The sequence below is a fragment of the Clytia hemisphaerica genome, unplaced genomic scaffold (assembly GCF_902728285.1).
Source record: "Clytia hemisphaerica strain Z4C2 unplaced genomic scaffold, Clytia hemisphaerica genome assembly, whole genome shotgun sequence".
Classification (NCBI taxonomy): domain Eukaryota; kingdom Metazoa; phylum Cnidaria; class Hydrozoa; order Leptothecata; family Clytiidae; genus Clytia; species Clytia hemisphaerica.
In genome coordinates, this window is record NW_027103512.1 from 604,623 (window position 1) to 625,060 (window position 20,438).

General features: G+C 34.7%; 1 protein-coding gene and 1 pseudogene across 1 annotated transcript; one reads left to right on the top strand and one right to left on the bottom strand.

Annotated features, from left to right (window-relative positions):
• Positions 1-892: 892 nt before the first annotated feature.
• On the top strand, positions 893-2,248 carry LOC136799242 (dnaJ homolog subfamily B member 4 pseudogene; annotated as a pseudogene).
• A 5,739-nt stretch (positions 2,249-7,987) lies between these two features.
• LOC136799243 (protein pangolin, isoforms A/H/I/S-like) lies at positions 7,988-15,010 on the bottom strand. Its single transcript, XM_067055932.1, has 9 exons — positions 14,776-15,010; positions 12,458-12,518; positions 11,295-11,335; positions 10,974-11,122; positions 10,555-10,668; positions 10,169-10,337; positions 9,762-9,915; positions 9,490-9,559; positions 7,988-9,052 (listed from the first exon to the last, which is right to left on the bottom strand). The coding sequence occupies exons 1-9, from the start codon at positions 14,929-14,931 to the stop codon at positions 8,512-8,514; spliced, it is 1,455 nt and encodes a 484-aa protein (XP_066912033.1). The 5' UTR covers positions 14,932-15,010; the 3' UTR covers positions 7,988-8,511.
• Positions 15,011-20,438: the final 5,428 nt, after the last annotated feature.

A 20,438-nucleotide genomic window follows, 5' to 3' on the forward strand; every position in this document is an offset into this window, starting at 1 on the left:
AATGAGGCCACCCTGTTGAATAATTATGTAGTCCAGCAAAAAAAACAATGATATAGCCATGCATAATTATTATAATATGCATGAAACAGTAATTATGCATGGCTGTATCATTGTTTTTATGCTGGACTACATAATTATTCAACAGGGAGGACCCTGCCGACGCACCGGACTTAACGAACACCGGACACGCGAAAGTCCGGTGCAAAATGAGAATTTTTTTTACCACCGGACAATCTCTACACCGGACTTAAGGAAGTCGGATGTCCGGTGTTGGAGAAGGATATTTTTTTCCGACGGACAATCAAAACACCGGACATAACCAGTCCGGTGTGTCCGGTGTTTCTTAATTTTTTGTTTCGTAAATGTCCGGCGTTCAAAATTTCCTGTATGCAACACCGGACTGACACCGGACTTATTGCATCCGGTGTAGCGAAAGGATACTTTTTGCCACCGGACAAATACACCGGACAGTCCGGTGCGTCGGCAGGGTCCTCAACAGGGTTGCCTCTTAAAAAAGGTCTATTACAACCTACCTATTTTTCTACACACACACCAGTGCTCATATCAAAAGTATGCAATCAAATCTGATATACAATAATTTAAAAGTATGAAAGAATTGAATAGACTTGCTTATTTAATTAGAAGATTTGCATAAAATGTATACCTTTACGCTTTAGTGAAAAAGTTCTGCCTGCTGAGAAAATTAATAGAAAAATTTGTTCTGTCCGCTTCTACCATCTTTGTTGAGTGTTTTGTTATGACTGACCGACTTTCAGTTTATTACATGATAAATGTCATTCGATATCGGTACTATAAATAATACCTATTTTCCAGAAATTTCTAGAATTTGGTAGAAAGCGAAAGTGTTTCTACAAATTTCCTTCGGTTTCTAGAAAATTTCGAAATTACTGTATAAATTTAAGAAAGCTGTTAAACTAAACAGTTTTTATTCAAGTTACACTAGCTGAAGGGACAAAAAGCTTATCTTGACAAAGTAAAGACTTTTAACTGAAATAAAACAACAAATAGAATGGGGAAAGATTATTACAACATTCTTGGTGTTTCAAAAACTGTGGATGCTGTTGCATTGAAAAAAGCATATCGAAAACTGGCATTGAAGTATCATCCTGACAAGAATAAAACCCCAGGAGCTGAGGAGAAGTTTAAAGAGATTTCTGAAGCTTACGAAGTACTTAGTGACAAAGACAAGAGAGCAATCTATGATCAATATGGCGAAGAAGGTTTGAAAGGAGGAATCCCTGGTGGAAATGCTGGAGGGCAGTTTAATGGTTCTGGTCCAAATTTCACATCCTTCAATTTTGGTGGGGGTAATGGAGGCTTCAGAAAATTTTCATTCTCAAATAATGACGCTTTTAACACATTTTCAAAAACTTTTGGTAGTGATTTTGGTTTTGGTGATATGTTTGGCAACCTTGGAGGAGGCTCCGGCGGTTTTTCTTCAATGGGTGGTGGAGGACGGCGTCAACACAGCCCAAACAGCTTTATGTTTTCACAAGAAGAACCTATGGACTATGAAGATTTTGGAGGAGGTCATTCAGCAAAACGACAGAAGAAGCAGGACGAGCCAATCTTCAAAAACCTTTTTATAAGCTATGAAGATCTAATGACAGGCTGCACAAAAAAGCTAAAGATAACAAGACAAGTTATGAATCCTGATGGTGGAAGTATGAGGGAAGTGATGAAAAAATCTTGGTTGTAGAAATAAAAAAAGGATGGAAAGAAGGAACAAAAATTACTTTCAAGGGCGAGGGAGATCAAAAGCCAGGACATATCCCAGCTGATATTGTTATAGTCATAAAGGATAAAGAACATCCCTATTTCAAGCGAGACAAAAACAACAATCTTGTTTACAAAGTACCCATATCTCTTCGTGATGCTTTGTGTGGAGATTTTCATATTACGATACCAACGCTTGATGGACAGCATAAAACATTAAATATGAGAAACACTCTACAGCCTGGTGATACACGAACAATTCAAGGAGAAGGTCTCCCTCTTCCGAAAATGCCATCAAGACGAGGAGATATGATTATTGAATTTGATATTCAATTTCCAAAAACTTTATCAGGAGCTCAAAAAGATATGTTACGAAACATTCTTCCAGCGTAGATTATTTAAGTATTTTTGGTGTAGGGTTATTATATAGTGGTAGTGTATTCAAATTCTTTGAAACTGTAAATAATGTAATTTTGTTACTAAGAAAAGTGAAAAAATTTATATAAGTAAACTTTTAGTTTTGATTTACTTTTTAATCAAGATTTTTGGAGTTTCCTTTCGTTCCTTTTCGGTTATTTTGTTTGTTCTTTTGGTCAGCAAAGGGAAATCGAGTTCAGGAATTTCTGATTGAGTTTGGATAGATTATCTGGTTGTTCTGGTGTTTATCCTGTATCAGGCATCTTTTTTTTCATTTCACTTATCAATATTAAAAGAGAAACATACAAAGTTAAACTAAAATTAATTAATTATTTACAACTGCTATCAATGTCACTCTTCTCATACACTCGCTTCACATCTCAGAACACACACTCACATGGTCCTCTGTTTTTTTTCTAATCTACACCAACGACCTTCCCAACAATCTCGAGAGCAAGCCTAAGATCTTCGCTGATTATACATTTTTATTTTCGTTAGTGATTGATTGACCAACTTTTGAGCAGTGAGGAACTAAACAGAGATTTTGCAAGAATAAGTGAGTAGGCTCGTCAATTAAAGATGTCTTTTAATCCTGATCCCACAAAACAAGATGTGGAAGTTTACTTTTCCAAAAGGCTCTTACCTGCTAACGCTCCTGTTTTATTTTTCAAAAATGACCAGAAGCATCTAGGTCTTTCTTGGATTTCAAACTTTCATTCAGTCACCATCTAGACCTATATAAAAATAAAAAAGGCCAATAAAGGTATTGGTCTCATTAACAAACTTCTCAAACATGCACCAAGAAAACTCTGCTTACTTTATATAAATCTTAAGCTTGAATCTATCCAATATAATATGTTTCTTGTGCTATAACAGGCTGCTTTCGTTAAGCGTCTCAAGAAATTATTCTGAACTTGGTCTCGAGAGTCTTGCTGATCGTCGATTTATAGTGATCTTCTTCTACAAAATTTTAAACAATGAATTTAGCCCACTCTTGTTTACGTAACTACTTACCAGCAAGACTTGCGGCACCAAATAATCTAAGAACAAGAAGTCCTTTTTATCTACTTAATATTCGAGCTGGGCGTTTCCGAAATTCTTTTTATCCTTGCTGCATATCACAGTGGAATATTCTGGATTGTCGTATAAAGAGATCTATCTTCAAAAAAGCAATGTTCAAGTTTCTAAGGCCCAAAACTTTGTGCGTGTAGGACAAATTCTCAAACTCTCAACACTTATCTTTGCACTGCTCTATTTACTTTCAGGCAAGACATCGTTTGTTCAACAAACTTCAGAACCTAGATATAAATATTTATCCACTAAGCTCTCCTAATACCCTGAGTATCAGAGGTTAAGTTTTCAAAGAATATATTAACCTCTGAAGACCAATAATAGAAATTTTATCGCGCATGTGTCAATCTAATCACTTTAGAAAGAAAGTGTAATTGAAGTGAGTTTTCTTTTAAAGAACATTTCCAACAATCGAGAACTTCAGCAGTGTTAGAACACTCAAAAGTATGTAGTGTTGGAAAAGAAAAAACTGACTTTGCTGTCCAATATCTGGAAAGCATTCACTCAAGGGGGAAATATACATTGTCTGAAAGGGAATATCTATGGAACGAACGTTTGAGGGGGGTTTTAAATATTCAAAAAACTTTGAAAAGCTGATTTTTATACTTGTGACTGATTCTGTATATACACTATTTATTTGTGACACATGATATAATTTTTATTTATCTATTTTTAGAACTAAAAACACTGATGATGATTATTAAATCGAAACATGTATGAAAAATAAAAATTAACATGTAACATGCTTGGTTAAGTTTACCGACTATGCCTTCACTACTCATTTAGAAATCTTTTACATGATCCCCAAATGTAAAACAGTAATTACTAAACTATTAATTTTGGAAATGTCACTTTAATTGAATCGAAATAATAGACAGACTTTATGTTATGATTCTCTATCACTGACTCTTTTTGAAAAGCATCTATGACATTTTTAAGTTGTTTTTTCAACGACGGGAATAAAAATATCAACTTTGAACCTCATCCAAGATCTTGGATGGTCGTCATGGTTACTTTTGTCTTTGTTGATTGCGTGCTGAATAGAATCTCGATTCGCCGGTACAGCGTCGATATATGATTTCGACCTGTGTTTCTCACGGTACCCTCCTAAGCTATTCAACCATTTAATCTATTCTTGATTCTAAGAGGTTTAGTGGTGTCTTATTTTAGTTTGATGATCTTTTTTCTCTTTTTGGTGATAGGTTTTCCTTTAAGTTTTTCTTTTATTTTATAGCTTAGTACCCCTGGCGATATCAATTAGTGGCTCGTAGGGGGAGGGATAAGGAGCTTCTTTTTTTCTGTGTTCGTTTTGTAAGTAGTATATGTTCGTAAGTGTAATGTAGTTTCTCAAATTATAAAGAAAAAAAAGTTATCTCATGGGATATATGGCTTGTGTGTTACATATTTTGAGTTTTATCTTTAGAACTGGCCCATTGAATTCGATTAAAATTTTCCACATCCAGTCGGGTGGGGGTCATTTGAAATTCAATGGAAAAAATTCCAATCCGAAACAATCCTATTGGATTTTTTGAGCTGAGAACAATATAATTTCTACCCCGCTGGGATTTCGATAGAAATGTGGGTTGACCCCACTATGGAAAAAAGTCCCACCGGGGCTTTGAGACAGGGGAGTTGGGAGTTTTAGAAATGATCTGAGAAAAAAGGAGTATGCATTTCGCGTCAAGCCTGATCAAGCCTAAGCTAAGGAAACTAAATAAGAGCTGTGCTCACTTCAAAAGAATTTTTACTGCAACCAAATATTCTAAAGAGAAGAGGTATGAAAGAGAAAAGAAAAGAAAAATACAAGTTTTAAAAAACCAACCTAGTCTACATTATAGACAGTTCCAGACTTTTGAGTGTTACGCTTGGAACGAAGGAATATATGGCATAGGCTAAACCGATTCTAATTAGGATTCTGTGCGATTCTGATAAGAAGATTCAGCAAAGTTTGATGATTTCAAAGGTAAAATTTCATTATGGTCAGATCAACAAAGCCCAGGTAGTGTGGAGAAAAACTGCACAGCTCTATAATGGAGGGAATCATAAACCTCTAGTGACAAGGTAGATAACTCATTATTATTTAACACGTTGGTTTCATTATTACAAAATCGAAAGAATGATCACATTGTGTTCCTTGATATTGTGTCACAAAATTTCGAGGTCTCAAATACCGAAGCCTTCAACTGTATCATAAGTAGTAAAGCAGGGTTTAAATTTTCATACGTTTAAAAGGTTAAATTTTGATACATGGACGCTGTAAAGAATATTCTCAGAAGATTTTAGAGCCAGCAGAGCTAAAATAGAGGGAAGCTTGAAAATTCAAATTTTACGTGATACGGTGGTTGTTCTAAGACTTACTTGCTTGAAAATGATACACCCCCTTCTCACAGACCCACTGGAAAATTTTGCCAAAAAATCACCCCAGTGAAGAAGCCAATTTTTGTCCCCAATGAAAATAATTAAATAAGCCAATCCCCACTGCAAAATATTTACTATTTTCCCCATCCCAACTGAATTTTCTGACTTGAAATTATGAAAACAAAAGAATCGAAAACCCCAGCTAAAAACATGGAAATATCAATCCTCATCGAGTTTCAGTCCGTTAATTTTATCCCTGGCTGAAAAAATACCACCGGGTCTGTGAGAACGGATTGTACTTGTAATGATATGCTTACTAGCATAGTTATAAAAATGTTATACCCTACAAACAATCCTTCCGAAGCCAAGAGGTTGTGGTTTTATCACTCTTTCCGGATCAAATAAAACGAATTAAAAAGAGGTTTAGTCAATGAACAATACATTTATTTCAGGAATTGCTCCTGTACACGTTTATTTTTAATAGAACCCAGTTTAGGCTGAATTTCGTCGAAAAATTAAGAACATCGTAAGAACATGATCAGCCTTAGTTTGGAAAAAAAGTGACAAGAAACTACACAATTTTTTCTTCTTCAGGCCGCAGTTTTAACCGAATGGATTTTCTAAAATCGAGATTCCAACTATCCAATATTGTCCAAGTTTTTCCAATTTTAAAGTGCTCTTTATTTTGCATAATCTTGTCGATTTAGAGTAGTCTGAAAGATTAAGAGCGCATTTAAGGCTGAAAATAGCTGAAAAAATAAGCAAATTTTAGGTGCTTTAATAAAAAGAAAACGTGTACTGCCTTTGACATTGTAATTGCGTTTCCTAGTTTCAATTATTCAAGGCTGGAACGTCCAATAATTATTTTTCTTTTGGCATTGATTGGAATCTTTCAGAAAAAGAACTGTAAATAGAGGGAGGGACTGGGAAATATATTGTCCAGGGTTAATTTTTAGTGTCCAGGGGGTGGATTTGATTTATTGGCTCGGCCTTCAACCAAGAAACTAGATGATTGCCATGGTGACTTAGTTCTCATTGAATAGAATCGCTGTTTGTCCCATCATGCACTCACAGACACCCCCTTCTCACAGATCCGGTGGGATTTTATCAGCCAATGGGGATAAAAATAACGGACCAAAACTCGATGGGGATTGATATTTTCATATTATTATGGCTAGGGATATCAATTCTTTTGTTTTCAAGTCAGAAAATTCAGTGGGAACGAAAAATAAAATAAAAAATAGCACAATATTTTGCAGTGAGGATTTGCTTATCTGATTATTTTCAGCGGGGACAAAAACTGTTGTATAATTTTACACTTTGGACGATATTTTGTTCAATTTTTCCAATGGGAAGGGTTCTCAGCGAGAGCTTATTTTCAACCATGTTGCTGGTGTTTATAAGGAAGCGTTATTATTATAATAAATTAAAAGTGAACACGTTGACCTTCTATTATCGAGTAGTGAAAATTTTTCCCATGGTAACAAAAAGATAGATCGGCTTTTATCAGAAAGAAGAATGTCTAGAAAATAAAGATCCAATTTTGAGTTAACGTCATTAGACACGTCACGTGTTTATTCAGGCAAGAAATGACGTCAAAAGCCGTTAATTTGCTCTTATCCGTGAATCATGTTTTTCTTCTCATTTTCTCTTCTTGTATGCCATCTGGTCTGTAAATTACGTTAAAGTTCATTTTCACGTATTGTAAATATTGATTTAATATAGTGCTTTGATCAATATTGATTTTTCTGTTTCTATATCATATACGAAGGGAACTAAGGCAATGTGTGGCATCGAAAATGAATCGTGATTTAAGTTACCATGTGGACTAGTCAGGACAAATTACTTCTTACTCCTCAAAATTGCATCAAAGATTTTTTATTAGGCTTTACGTATTCCCTCCGATTTATTTTTGATGTATCAATAATGTGCATAGCCCATGATTTTATTGAAGTTTTTGTTTTTAGAGCACTTTTTGAAAACTCACCAACTATGTTTCATCATAGATCATAGCAACTAAGGATAGTGTTCAAGGGGGTTTAAAGTATGCAAATTGGTGCAAAAGAAAACATGTTAAAAATTGAAAAACCAGCTAAATAGAAAGATAAAATATCTCCGAAATCACCCGTTTAAAGGTTTTATTTTTACATAAGTGTTCCCGTTTCATATCGACACATATTTCATATCAGGACAGTGTCTGCCTATTGTTAAATTATGCTGATATAAACAAAAAAATGTTTTTTTCCTCTTTCTGACCAATCTTGATCCACATCCGTGCCAATCCAATGTGAAAAAGCTTGTAAATTAAAATTGATGAGGAAGCAAACGATATCACTCTTATTTAAAAACAAAACCTTTAAACGTGAGCAATCCAACGACAAACTAAAACCATAGAAAGTTTAATATATAGTTTTCCCATATAAACTGTTTTCTGTCGATTGTTTTTGACTTTCTAATATTTACAAGAGGAGAGAAGAAAAGAAAAAGTTAAAATTTCTTTCCTTCTTTGCTATGTACAACAAAAAAACTTTTCTTTAAAAAAAGTTAAAATTAATAAAAAATGAAATATTGCGCATTTTAAAAATTACAGTTATGAGAAGCGTAGGAGAAAGGACTTTAAAAAGTTTCATGATGGATACCTCGAAAATACACTTGTAGAAATACAAAACCCATTCACACTTTGAGACCCTTGCTTCAAGAAAACGTATGAACACAAATCAGGTCATCATTCAAAAATAAGTTTGTCTCTTTCCCACTCATCGTAAAACTTCAAGTCAAGAAAACACAAAGCTGATAAGGGTTCTTCATTGAAAAACTGTCTCCTAAAAAGTTTGTCCCTCCATAGAAAAAGATAATTCAGAGTTAAAAAGTTCGTGATATTGCAGATCGTATGTATTGAAAGTTTTCTACCAATTTATTGTTTACCAGCTAAGAGCAAGGAGCGGATATTGTTTTCAGAACAGACGAATCAATAGTAGACGTCTCTGACCGCGATCCAGGTTGAGGTGCTGAGTATCCAATAGTGTTATTCCCACTCGAGGTGTACGTTGAGCTATGACCTATAGATGCATATAAGGGTGTTTCAGTTTTCATTTGATGGTAAGTCGAAGGTGTAGATTGGGCGTGTGGATTTGAAGATTGTGGTGCAGCTGGGGCGGCAGCATTAACCATAGTAGTAGCGGATAGAATATTAATATTATTATTGTTATTATTCAAAGAGTTTTGTTGTTGATGATGATGTGGATGATTCTGATTGTTTTCTTTTGTAGTTGCCATAGTAACACGCTCCGATAAATTTTCTTTTAAAGAGTCTGTAGTATTATTGTTAGTAGGAGCAGAAGAACGATTTTCTGCATTGGTATTTTCATTATCTGAATCGGAATTTATTTCGGTTTGTTGTTCTTTATCAGGCACCTCAGTAGTTTCACCATCAGCACCAACAATGAATCGAATACACTTCTTCTTCCTCCTGTAAGAAAGAGACAGACAGAAATCAGATGAGAATCGAGCTCTAGGATTTGATACAGGGTATTCATAACGACAAATTGCCGGGGAATCACGAAGCATGATATTGGTGCAATTTTTCTGATATCTTTATAAAACATCAAGGCTTACTCCATTTTTCAGGAAAAGTGTAACAATGAAACTCTTCTGTAACTAAAAGTCATTACAGTGGCTTTGGAGGTAAAATTGGTGGTCAAAGCGAAGTTTTCAGCACAGACGGAAATGGACTTTAAACAACAAATCTGGTCATATTCTTCATTGTTTTGCAGAATTTTGTTGAATTTGGAGACGGAAAATCCTTTGCACCTTGCTAAGACGGAAAAACTTTGAACACTGTAAAATCTAGGGAGTTAGCAAAAGCTTAAAGAAACATAGAAATTAATGAAAAGTTTATGAGCTGACCTGCACGGTTTACACCATTGTTCTTGACGATCTAAACCATAACGTGCACGACATTTCTTTGGGTTCATTTCTAAGAGAAGAAAAGTATTATAAAAGATAATCAATCACGTAGCAGCTCCAAACAAAATAAATCCTTCTGACTTCTTTGAAAACTGTGAAGAAAGCTAATCAAACATTTTGCATTAGAATAGTTGGAAATTTAGATAACCATGTCATACTTATGACAAGAAGATTTAAAAAATGATCGATTCCAAAAAAGGATGAATCAATACCTTCGTTTTTATCTCTTGGTCGTTTCTTTTTCCTTCCAAGTTGAGCGTAGTTATCACGGGCACTCCAACCAGGATATAATTGCATATGTATTGCTCGTTCTTTTCTTGCTAATTCATAATATTTTGCTTGTTCTGACTTATCCAATGCATGCCACTGAAAAAGAATGTTACATGTATTTAAGATCATACGGATTGACACTAATGCCTATGTACTCAAGTATGTCAAAATTCAGCATGTGTCTAAGGCTCGAAATAACAATTTCAAGTGGGTCGGAAAATATGTTCGATCAGGGTTGCTTTAGCTTAAAAATTATGATTTTCAGGTCGGACAAGAAGCTATTTGGGTCGGGCAATGTCCGATGTCTAGCCTAAAATTTGTTATCTTCATTTCAAAATCTATCACTTACCCTTTTCCCTAATATTTGATTGATAGCCGCACTTTCTTTCAATGTATATTCAGCTGCAATTTTTGGTCGTTGCTCTTTCATGAATAACATGAAAGCGTTTAGTGGTTTTTTGACGTGTGGTCGTTTCGGTTCTTTTACTGGTCTTCCTGTCATCCCTGGGTATCCATGTCTAAAAAGAAATAAAGGGAAACATGTCAACATATTATGAAAAAATAGATTCAGAAAAGAATATAAGGCATTGAACAAGTAATTTGGTAGTTAAGAATCACATACTCTAAATCAAATGCATCATATGAAAGCATGAAGGTTCAAACCAGTTCAAACTTTTTATTTATACCCGATTATTATAAAAATCACTGATGACAAAAGACTAAATTTATTTTTACCCTGGTGCGTAGTATGCAACTCCAGGATGTGGTGGATAACGATAATTATAATTTTTCGGTACGCCGCCAGCACCATATCCTACAGCATAACCATGGACAGGCACTTGCGATGGCCTAACAAAAACAAGAAGGAAAAATCAAAATAATGTTTAATTGACATAATACCTGGTTATAAAATAAAAAACTTAAAATCTTGTTGTATTCTGAAAGAACGGGAGCTTTATAAAACTTTTCCTGTCACTCTAAAATTATATTTTTAAACAATTCATGATATACAGCATTGCAATGTTTTCTAACATTACATCACAGACCCAATAGCTGACTGGTTGCAAGTGGCGTATTGACTGATTTTACGTCAGGTTTATGGTTTATTAATGTTAGAAGACATTGCAATGCATATTATGAATTTGAAAACATACCATGAGCCATGCTCATAACTATATCTTTCATCACCACTCCCTCTTTGGTACATTGGCATTCTGATTTGGGTTGTTGACTGGTATGAATTTCCATGTTGTTGTTGATTACTTGAGCTTCGATATCCATTTGATTGATCATAGTAATTATGCTGTGGAAGGAAAAGTATACTCTAATTAATACAGTGACAGAAGCATAAAAGATAAATGTGGGAAGATTAAACTAAAAATGTCATAGAATGATGCCATTGTATTATTGACCAAAAGATCACACTGAACATAAGGATGGTTTCACTTTTTTACGGAAAATTCAATGACACTTACATGTGGTCCCACTATCACAGGTGCTGGCCTTCCATATAATCCTGCATAAGAAATAAAGAAAGTTCAATCTCACAGGCAAAATAAACACATGAATTATCGATATCTCTATAATATTATGGTCATAAAAACAACAATTTACTATTGTACTAAAGTACACTAATTTTCGCAACATTGTGTTAAATTTATATAGTTCTTACAGGAAACTGAGGGGTTAAAAACTGATTGTTTTGATAACACAGTCTATCAAGAATCACTTAATTAAAATGTCAAAATGAGTGGGACAAAAGGGGTGAGCTATGACATCTTGTTTATATCAGCTTAAGCTTGAAAAATTACAATTTCAGCAGGCTTTCTTGTCTGCACTCAAAATTGCCTCAGAAAATTTTGAAAATGTTGCTTCTGCAAATTTTCTGGTTAAATTCACTTTTTTGTATTTCATAGCAATTAATATTGCCTTTACACAACTAAAAGATGTGAGTTGTTTGTAATTTTTTTAAACTTTCATTCCTTTTGTTTGAAGAATTGCGCCCAAGGTAAGTCAAAAGTGGGCTGGCCTCAAAATTAAAAGGAATTCAAATATTTTCAAATAACCAATTATGAAAGATGTGAAAAATTTATACCTAAAGCGGGTTTTTTGTTTTTAAATTTTAAAGATAAACCAGGCAATAAACAGAGGCTGTATAGACTCTACAAATATTTGCATCAAAAGAAAAAACATAGACCATGTTTGTGTTTTTATTCTATTTATCCTAGAAAATATTTATCATGAAATGGAAAACATTCCCATTTGCCCTAAAAATTGGGATATAGTAAGCATTGAAATATTTCTTAAAAACAATTTGGCAAATGTTTACCAAGGGAAAGAGGAAAAAAGAAAAAAATTTATGCAGCTCAAATGAGTACATTGCACAATTTATTCATCTTCAAAAACTGGCAGGGAAATATAAATAGAAACTAAACAGCATTCAAAGAAGGAAAATAATGCAATCACTGATTGAAAGAAAATAAGGAAATCTTTAGTGAGAAAACCACAAGCATTGAACTAAAATATGTGAATGAGTCTGCAAAATTTAAATACATATTCAATATAGAGAAGAAAAAAGCCGAATTTAGGACACATATAGAAAGATACATAATATCATTAATAAATGATTGAGACTGACCTGGACTATCTTTGTTATATCTGTTTGATGTGGTTCGAAACAAAGGCTCATCTCCCTTCACCTGTAAAATACAAAAGAATTTAAATGTTTACACATTGGAAAATATTAAATATGTAATAATTCCCAAGGGACAAAAATCATCTTTAAAATATTAAGGTTCAACTTAAGGTTAGTAGCCATCTCCAATGCTAAAAAAGTCTTTATATGATGATAACCTAATTAGTGACAGTTAATAAAAGAAAAGGAAATAATTAGAACAACAGCTATTAATAACTCTTGACTGTCGGTTGTCTTTGATCTTCTTTTAATTTGAATGAAGTAATACACAAAACCAGGGATTATCTTGGAATAAAAACACTTATTATTAAATTTCATCTCAGAGCCTCTTTAAAAAATGGTGAAAAGAGTAAACCTGCGCCTAAATTCCTAGTCATCTATTTTTTAACCGGCTGCAAACAAGAAACTTTGGAACAAGTGAATTTCTGAGGAGCCTCGGCTTTTTCATTTTTTGGCACTTTGAGCTTCAAAATTGTCTTCATCCTGCTCTTATTTACAGGGATAGGGTGAAACTGCGGAATATTGGGATTTATACCCAATTTTTTATATTTGACCCATAAATTTCCTGAAAGAAATTAAGTAGTGCAGACTCAATGTTCTTAAATTGTTCATATTTTTGGCAATTTTGAGCCTCACTGTTCTTATATAATTGTTCTTATAGAAAAAGGGTGTACACGTTTTTTTTTTTAATAAGGAACCTTAACTTTACTCTGAGCCTGGAGTTCCTTATTTTTACAGAGAATTTCAGCCTCAAAGTTCCTTATTGAGTTCCTTATTTACATAGCTGCTAAGTTTGGATAACCATCTCTTACTGTTCCTTAAAACTTGTTTTCTTATTCTCAGCCTGAGCAGTTCCTAAACAATTCCTTATTTCTTGGACCATTTTCAGCCTCGAGTTCCTTATATAAAAAAAACGTGTAGTCAAAGCTTAAACATTGCTGTAGATTTTAGGCCTAGACTGAATGTCATTTATAAAATAAATGACTACTACAATCAGTGTCATAATATATTGGCACTTTTGGCTAATTTACAATTTTTCGAAAATTGAAGTTCGAGCGAGAATGTCAATTTTTAGGCCTTCAACTTGATTTCATCGAGTATTTCCATCTGGGAGGGATTTATTGGTTTCTAGGCTATATTTCAAGCCCTACTGGACAATTTTTGAGTCTTAAGTCTAGTGTTAAAACTCAGAGTTAAAACTCTACCCTTCGAACCTACTTTAGAGCACTTACAAATCGATTGTGGTTTCAAAACACCCCGGTGAATTTCCCTTTTGTGCCAAGTATTTCGTCCCTGATTGTAGCGTATTCCAACACACCGCTTATTAATTTTTGGGAAAATATTTATTAGAGTTCCCTCTTTAGCCCCCTAATTCTGCTGTATTTAGGATATTTTTATTCCAGCCCCCCCCCCCAGAGAGGTACCAGAGAGTAAAAAGTGGATGATATGTTTTGCCATATTACAGTTTTCAAGGTAATGGATTCATTTATCGTAATATTTTGATTTTGTGTGAATAATAGTTTCAATTCAAGCAAAAAAGGTATAGTAGAGATGCGAGCGGAGCTGCGCAGTTCATTTGTTTTGAAATTTTGCTGCTTTGTTTGGTCAGTCATTTGAGGGGTATGCAAGTTTCCCTCCACTGATGCAAGTTACCCGACTTCACAGTACCGGCTCTAAAACTAAGACTCCACTTTTCCAATATATTTTTGCTGCTTTTTAGGTTAAAGGTAGTACTGGCAAAAAGAAGGTTTTGTCTATCTATAAAATTTGATCTATCCAAGAGATTTAAGTTTGAGAGCCAATTTTTTAACAGCTTCTGTTTTTTTTCTGTTTCTGGAGAGTGTAGTTCGAGTAGAAATGACATAGTCATAAATAAGTATTTAGTTTGATGATCAGAATAAGTGTACCCCTCAAGCAAAATTTAGGGAATAAAGGATTTCCTGAAATTCCAGGTCTTGTTTTGGCGGTAGCAATAGACTTTTTCCTAGGCGTGATGTCATATTGGATACTTAAAAACTTCAGCATAAATCGTAATACTTCCATTTTTCAATAGATATGGATGTGAGGGAGACAACAAAAATATCCAACGTTTCCCTGATCCTGATTTATGCTGGAATTTTTAATCCAACATAACATTGGGCCTGGCAAAAGTTCCATAACTTCCATCATCTATGGCATCACACACAAATTTTACTTCAAAACCAGTCAACAGCAACCGTATCAAGAAAATGAAACAAAAAACCACATAAAAACTAATATACCGATTCTCGTCCATCTTCATTTAGCAAATCGTCTTTAATATCATTGACTACATCGACTGTGGAACTGTCAGACTCTTCCCCTTCCTCCTGTGTGTATTGTTTAATTTCATCCTCGGCTCCATATTCCTCTGCCGTAGAAGTTGGTAATTGTGGCATGATGTTTGATGTTTATGTGTTATTATAAGTTCATTTAAATTCATATGATGTTATAAAAATATATCTAAAAAGGATGAAAATAAACCATCATCAGACCAAGATTTCATAACAAACACACAAACTTCTATCTTGCAAAAATATACAGTTTAAAAAACCACCACCCTATATACAGAAGAATTAGCCATTTAAAGTCTGTACAGTAAAGTTACATTTTTCCAAAGAATGAACAATATACAAAAACTAGCTGGAAGAGAGCCTCAAATACGTTGTTGTCTAGTTAAGCGGCAAAGTTCAAATCATAAAAGTTGCTGTCGCTTTTTTGTAAAGACATTTCTCTTTTTGCCTTCTCTGTAAAACTCGCCGACTTTATTCGAGTATTCAAGGCGGTACGACTGAAGTCCATACTTCAAAGGAAGCCGGTCTAATCAGCGAAATATAGTTTTTTGTGTCGACCAATCAAAACGTTTTACAGGTGCCATAAGAATGATGTCATTAATTGCAACTCAGAGAACAATCAAAATTCGGTCCGTAAATTAGACTGGTTTCTATCATCTATTTGATATTGTTTTTGTTATATCGGCTCACGTAATATTTTTTAATGTTTTGATTTTGGATGAATCGATGACGTCATATCAAATACGAATTTTTTCTTGAATATTTCATCGTTTCAAATTTCGCGAGTAGAGAAGCTTTTGCAAATAAAGGGCGGCCTTTGCGAAGGTTATCGAGTTAATAAGTTTCACAGTACAAAAGGGGAGGGATGTACCTAAAAAAGTACACAAAACATACAATATTAGCTTTAACCAACTCGTTAAAATACTTACTCGTTGCAACGCACTTTAAAAGTTTTAAAAAGAAGATTAGCTACGTACACTTGCTGCTGCATAGACTCTGGTATTCGTGTTTCTGTACTACATACTAGGATTCTACTTATCCTCTAACGAGAAAAGAGGTCCGTGTAAAAAGGTCCACGAAAATGCTGTATGCAATGCAGTACCACGTGTTGTTAATGTGAAGAGCATGATGAAACATGCTCTTACTCGGCGCATGCGTGATGAAAATTCTTACAGCTCGTCGCCACAGGTTGTATTTCGGAGAAAAATTTACACACTTACGTATTTACATGCAACTTTACTGGCTCACTGGGGACTGAAGGTTTTGTGGTTATATGATTGTACTATTGGTGCACTATTTTGAAAACGCATTTGCCAATATGCAATGTCTCCTTTTTTCTCAATAGAACGTGAAGGAGACAGGATACGGTTATATCCTACCTCCACGTGATATTTTTTGACTAATGAAATCGCTAGAATCTTACTGATGCGGGATAAAGACTAATACAAGACTAAAGTAAAGCTTTCTTCTGATTTTGCTTTCTGGATAATCTTTGATGACGCTGAATTAAGTGAAGTACCCTGGCGATATCACTTACTTAGCTATGGGGGGCTATATATTTTAATATGGGAGTAAGAGTAATACCAACCTCGTTCCCTGCGTATTATCAGCTTTTTGATGCTACAACTGATAGCGCCATAAGTAACGTAAAAAAGCCTGGAATATGCAACGGGAGCAAGGTTAGATTAATACACAAGACTAAATGTGCTGGGCAAAAAAAATACCGTCGCCCAGCCCCTGTATTATGTATTGCGAAAATTCGCTTCAAATTCTTTAAAAAGATCGCTCTACGAAAGAGTTTGCGCATGCTCAAAACTAAGCACCCTTTCATAAAAGAATTATTGAAACTAGAAGCAGTACAGTGCAATGTGTAATTGGCGGATCAGATAGTACCAAAAAGTGACATTGTTTTTATTTTTGTGGTTTTCCACTGGGTAGAGAAAGGAAAAAAGTCGTGAGAATTTATGCAGTTTCGTTATAGGAATGTTTTGTTTTAAAAACACATACAGTTGACGCTCTCTAGTTCGACGTTCTATTTTATTCGATACGCTCCATTATTCGATGTTATTGATAGCCGCCATCAGCATAAAACTCTGCTCCTAAACACGCTCTATTATTCAATTCGCTCCCGTATTCGTTGAAAGTCTAATTTCCCTTAAAAAGTCGAATTGTACGCGTCCTAAATGGTACTTTAAGAACACTCCGTATTTTCATGAAAACATTTACTCAACATGTACAATTGATTCTCGCTGAACTCGAATCATAGCTTTGAAAGCCTATTTCGCTGGAATTAACTGTAATGTAAGTTCCGCATTATAAAGAGTATTTTACGAGCGGTTTTCCAAGTATCTGAAAATTACCAACACGGCAACTTAGAAATAGTGAACTAATTTGGAAATTTCCATTTGAAAGATCTTTTGCTATATTTGTTCTTATAAAATTGAAAAAGAAAAGGAGAAAGTGTTCTCTTTATGCATCAACAACACTCTATCGCTACATTTTTCCATTGACGCAATCAAAACATTCGACTATCATTACACTCATTAAACTGTCTGCGTGTTGGTAATTAATTTGAGGTGGGATTTGATATTAAAAGAAAAAGAAGAAAAATCATTATATGACTTTATTAAAATCTTCTAAAACCACAGGTATTTCCTTTTAATTTTTTTTGGCCATTTTTAGACCTGGTAGATGTTGATCATAAAGTATAAAAGTAATGTAACTCTACCCCACTGGAAAATTTGGCAAAATTTTCGTCCCCAGTGAGAAAATAGCCTGGAATTTCAGCCCCACTGGAAAATTAACTTTGATTTCATCCCCATTCGAAATTCAATGTTTAAAAATTGCACTCAAAACCATTCCCGTCGGATTTTTAACCTTAAAACAATATATCTTCTCTGCCCATTGGCATTTCAAGAGAAGTTTTTATATGTGAGACAGAGGTGTATTATCAGTTATAGACTGAAATTCAATGTCTCCACGCGATGTGTCTTTCACAAAATCGTAGGCTGCTAATGGAATATCCTAATGAATTGGCAATCCTTCAAATCACTCACATGTACTATACGCTAGTTGTTCCATTAAAAGTGTTTTAAACCATGTTTAAACAAGGAAATTGTTGCTGATCGCGTGATCCTTTTCACAAACCCGGTAGGATCTTTTTAGTCAGGGGGGGGTAGCGTACCAAAACTTTATTTTGCAGTGGGGATTTGCTTATCTGGTTATTTTCAGCGGGGACAAAAATAAAAGTATAATTTTCCACCGGGGACGATATTTTGGCCAATCTTTCCAGTGTGAAGAGTTCCCAGTGGGTCTGTGAGAAGGGGTGTGCTGGTGGAATATCCTAATGAATTGGCGATCCTTTACATCGCTCACATATACTACACGCTAGTTTTGTACAGATGTTCCATTAAAAGTGCTTTAAACAAGGCAAATTGTTGCTGATCGCACGTGAACACCCCTTTTTCACAAACCCGGTAGGATCTTTTTAGTCAGTGGGGGGAAGGTGTAAAGATAACGGACCAAAAGTCGTTTTTTATGTCTGGGGATTTGAATTCCATTGTTTTTGAGCCAGAAAGTTCATTGAGAATGGAAAATTATTTACAAGGGGGATTTTCTTATCTGATTATTTTCAACGGGGGTAAAAATCAGAGTTTAATTTTCCACTGGTGACAATATTTTGGCCGATTTTTTCAGTAGGAAGGGGTCCCAATGGGTCTGTGAGAAATGGGTGTGCGTGAAGAAGGTTAATTTAGAAGAACTTTCCACTGAGGCGGATCCAAATAGGTTACAAAGACTAGAACACCATTATTTGTTTGTTCTTGTTTTATCGTGTAAAGTTTATAAAAATCATCACATGATCGATCGAAAGTTATGGATGAAATTAAATGAGTGTTACACACGTCATCTTCCGAGTCATCCTTCATCCTTCATCAAGATAACTTAATCCTTGGAACAACTCATCACTAGACAACAAATAAACAAAATTAATGTGTGTATCCTTTGTCAAAAGGATTTTAAGATAGCTAAGAATTTCGATAGGAAATCTACAGGGTGAACTAAAAAAATTGTTCACTTAAAAAAATTATTAAGTGTCCAGCAATACCATAGAAATTTAGACTAGCCAACCCACGGAATCTAACTTAACCTTTCACTAGATTATTTCTTTAAATTGCGGACACCTCTTTTACGCTGTTATGGCGTCTGATGACCGGGTATTTTAATAGAAATCTGACATACTTAAAACTCTCCTAGTCTCATGTTGTTTTTCATGAAGATTTGCATAAAACTACTCACAAAATGATGACTTAGAAACTATTAAAACTCAGAAAGTTAAGAACATCTGAATAGGCTTTAAAAATTTTGAATTTTCTTATAAAAGCACGTTTCTGGTAGAAAGTTAGACGAAGAATTTTCTCTGGTGTGAATAAGTAAGTAGCCTCTTGAAACCCCTCTCAAGATGAACTCATCACAGTGTAAACAAGAAGGACTTGCTGATTTGCATCAGCCAAACCCACAAGATGACGTCATATGCTATAACCCTTAAATACTTGCAGCGAGGAAAAAATGTCGAAACAAAATATGCCATAAAATAATTTTTTAGTGGCATTATTTGAGACGCCTCTGCTCCGGTGGGTTGGGGGGTGCACTGACCTTGACGCCCGACGAGGACGTGCCACTGGAGTTAGACAGTGGCCCTGTCAGATATGAATATTCGGTAAATTTAATATTCGGTGAATTTGAGACCCTGTCAGAAAGAAAAGTCGAAAAATTTTCCCATTTCCATATCTTAAGAGCCTAAAAAAGAAACCCGACCAGCGGCACATCCCCGTACCCAAATTTGCCTAAGTGCCCACCCCTGGGCCTCTGCTTCAATACTTTAAGGGTAATTTCTATGCTTGGGATTAATTTTAAACTCAAATCTAATTTTCGAAGATTTTGTGATTCTGTGGTTTCAACCCCTTTTTTTTGCCACTACTAAAGAATTTTAACCGGATCACTCAGGCAGGGTTTGTCCTAGACTACCTTAAAGGAAGAAATTTTGGCGGGAATTTAATTTGGCGGGTGGCCGTAGAAGTTTTTTCAGAGGGAATTTAATTTGGTGGATGACTGGATAAATTAAATTTGACGGGAATTTAATTTGGCGGTTGCAGGATATTTTTGGCCAAAAGCGTTATTAAATAAGCAATAAAACATGTTTTAAGGCTTAAATAAGACGAATTTGAAGAATGCGTGAAATGAATTAAATTTGGCGGGAATTTAATTTGGCGGATGAAGGAAAAAATAAATTTTGGCGGGAACTTAATTTGGCGGATTTTGGCCAAATCCGCCAAACCCGCCAAATTTTCTTTCCGCCAAAATTTCTTCCTTAAAGGACGTCGTTGTATTTCGCTGCAGATTAAACTTGCAATGGGATCTATGTCTATATATGTTCACTGAATACAAATCTTTCCAATCCACTCTCCCGCGGCAATTTTTGTTTTTTATAAGAACTCTTTATTATGAATACACTATTCCCGCGTTCCTGTGTCCAAGGAAAGACAGACGCTTGCTAGTCTAGGTTTGTCCAAATATCTACCAAAAATTGTTTCCAGTTGACAAAAATACCTTGA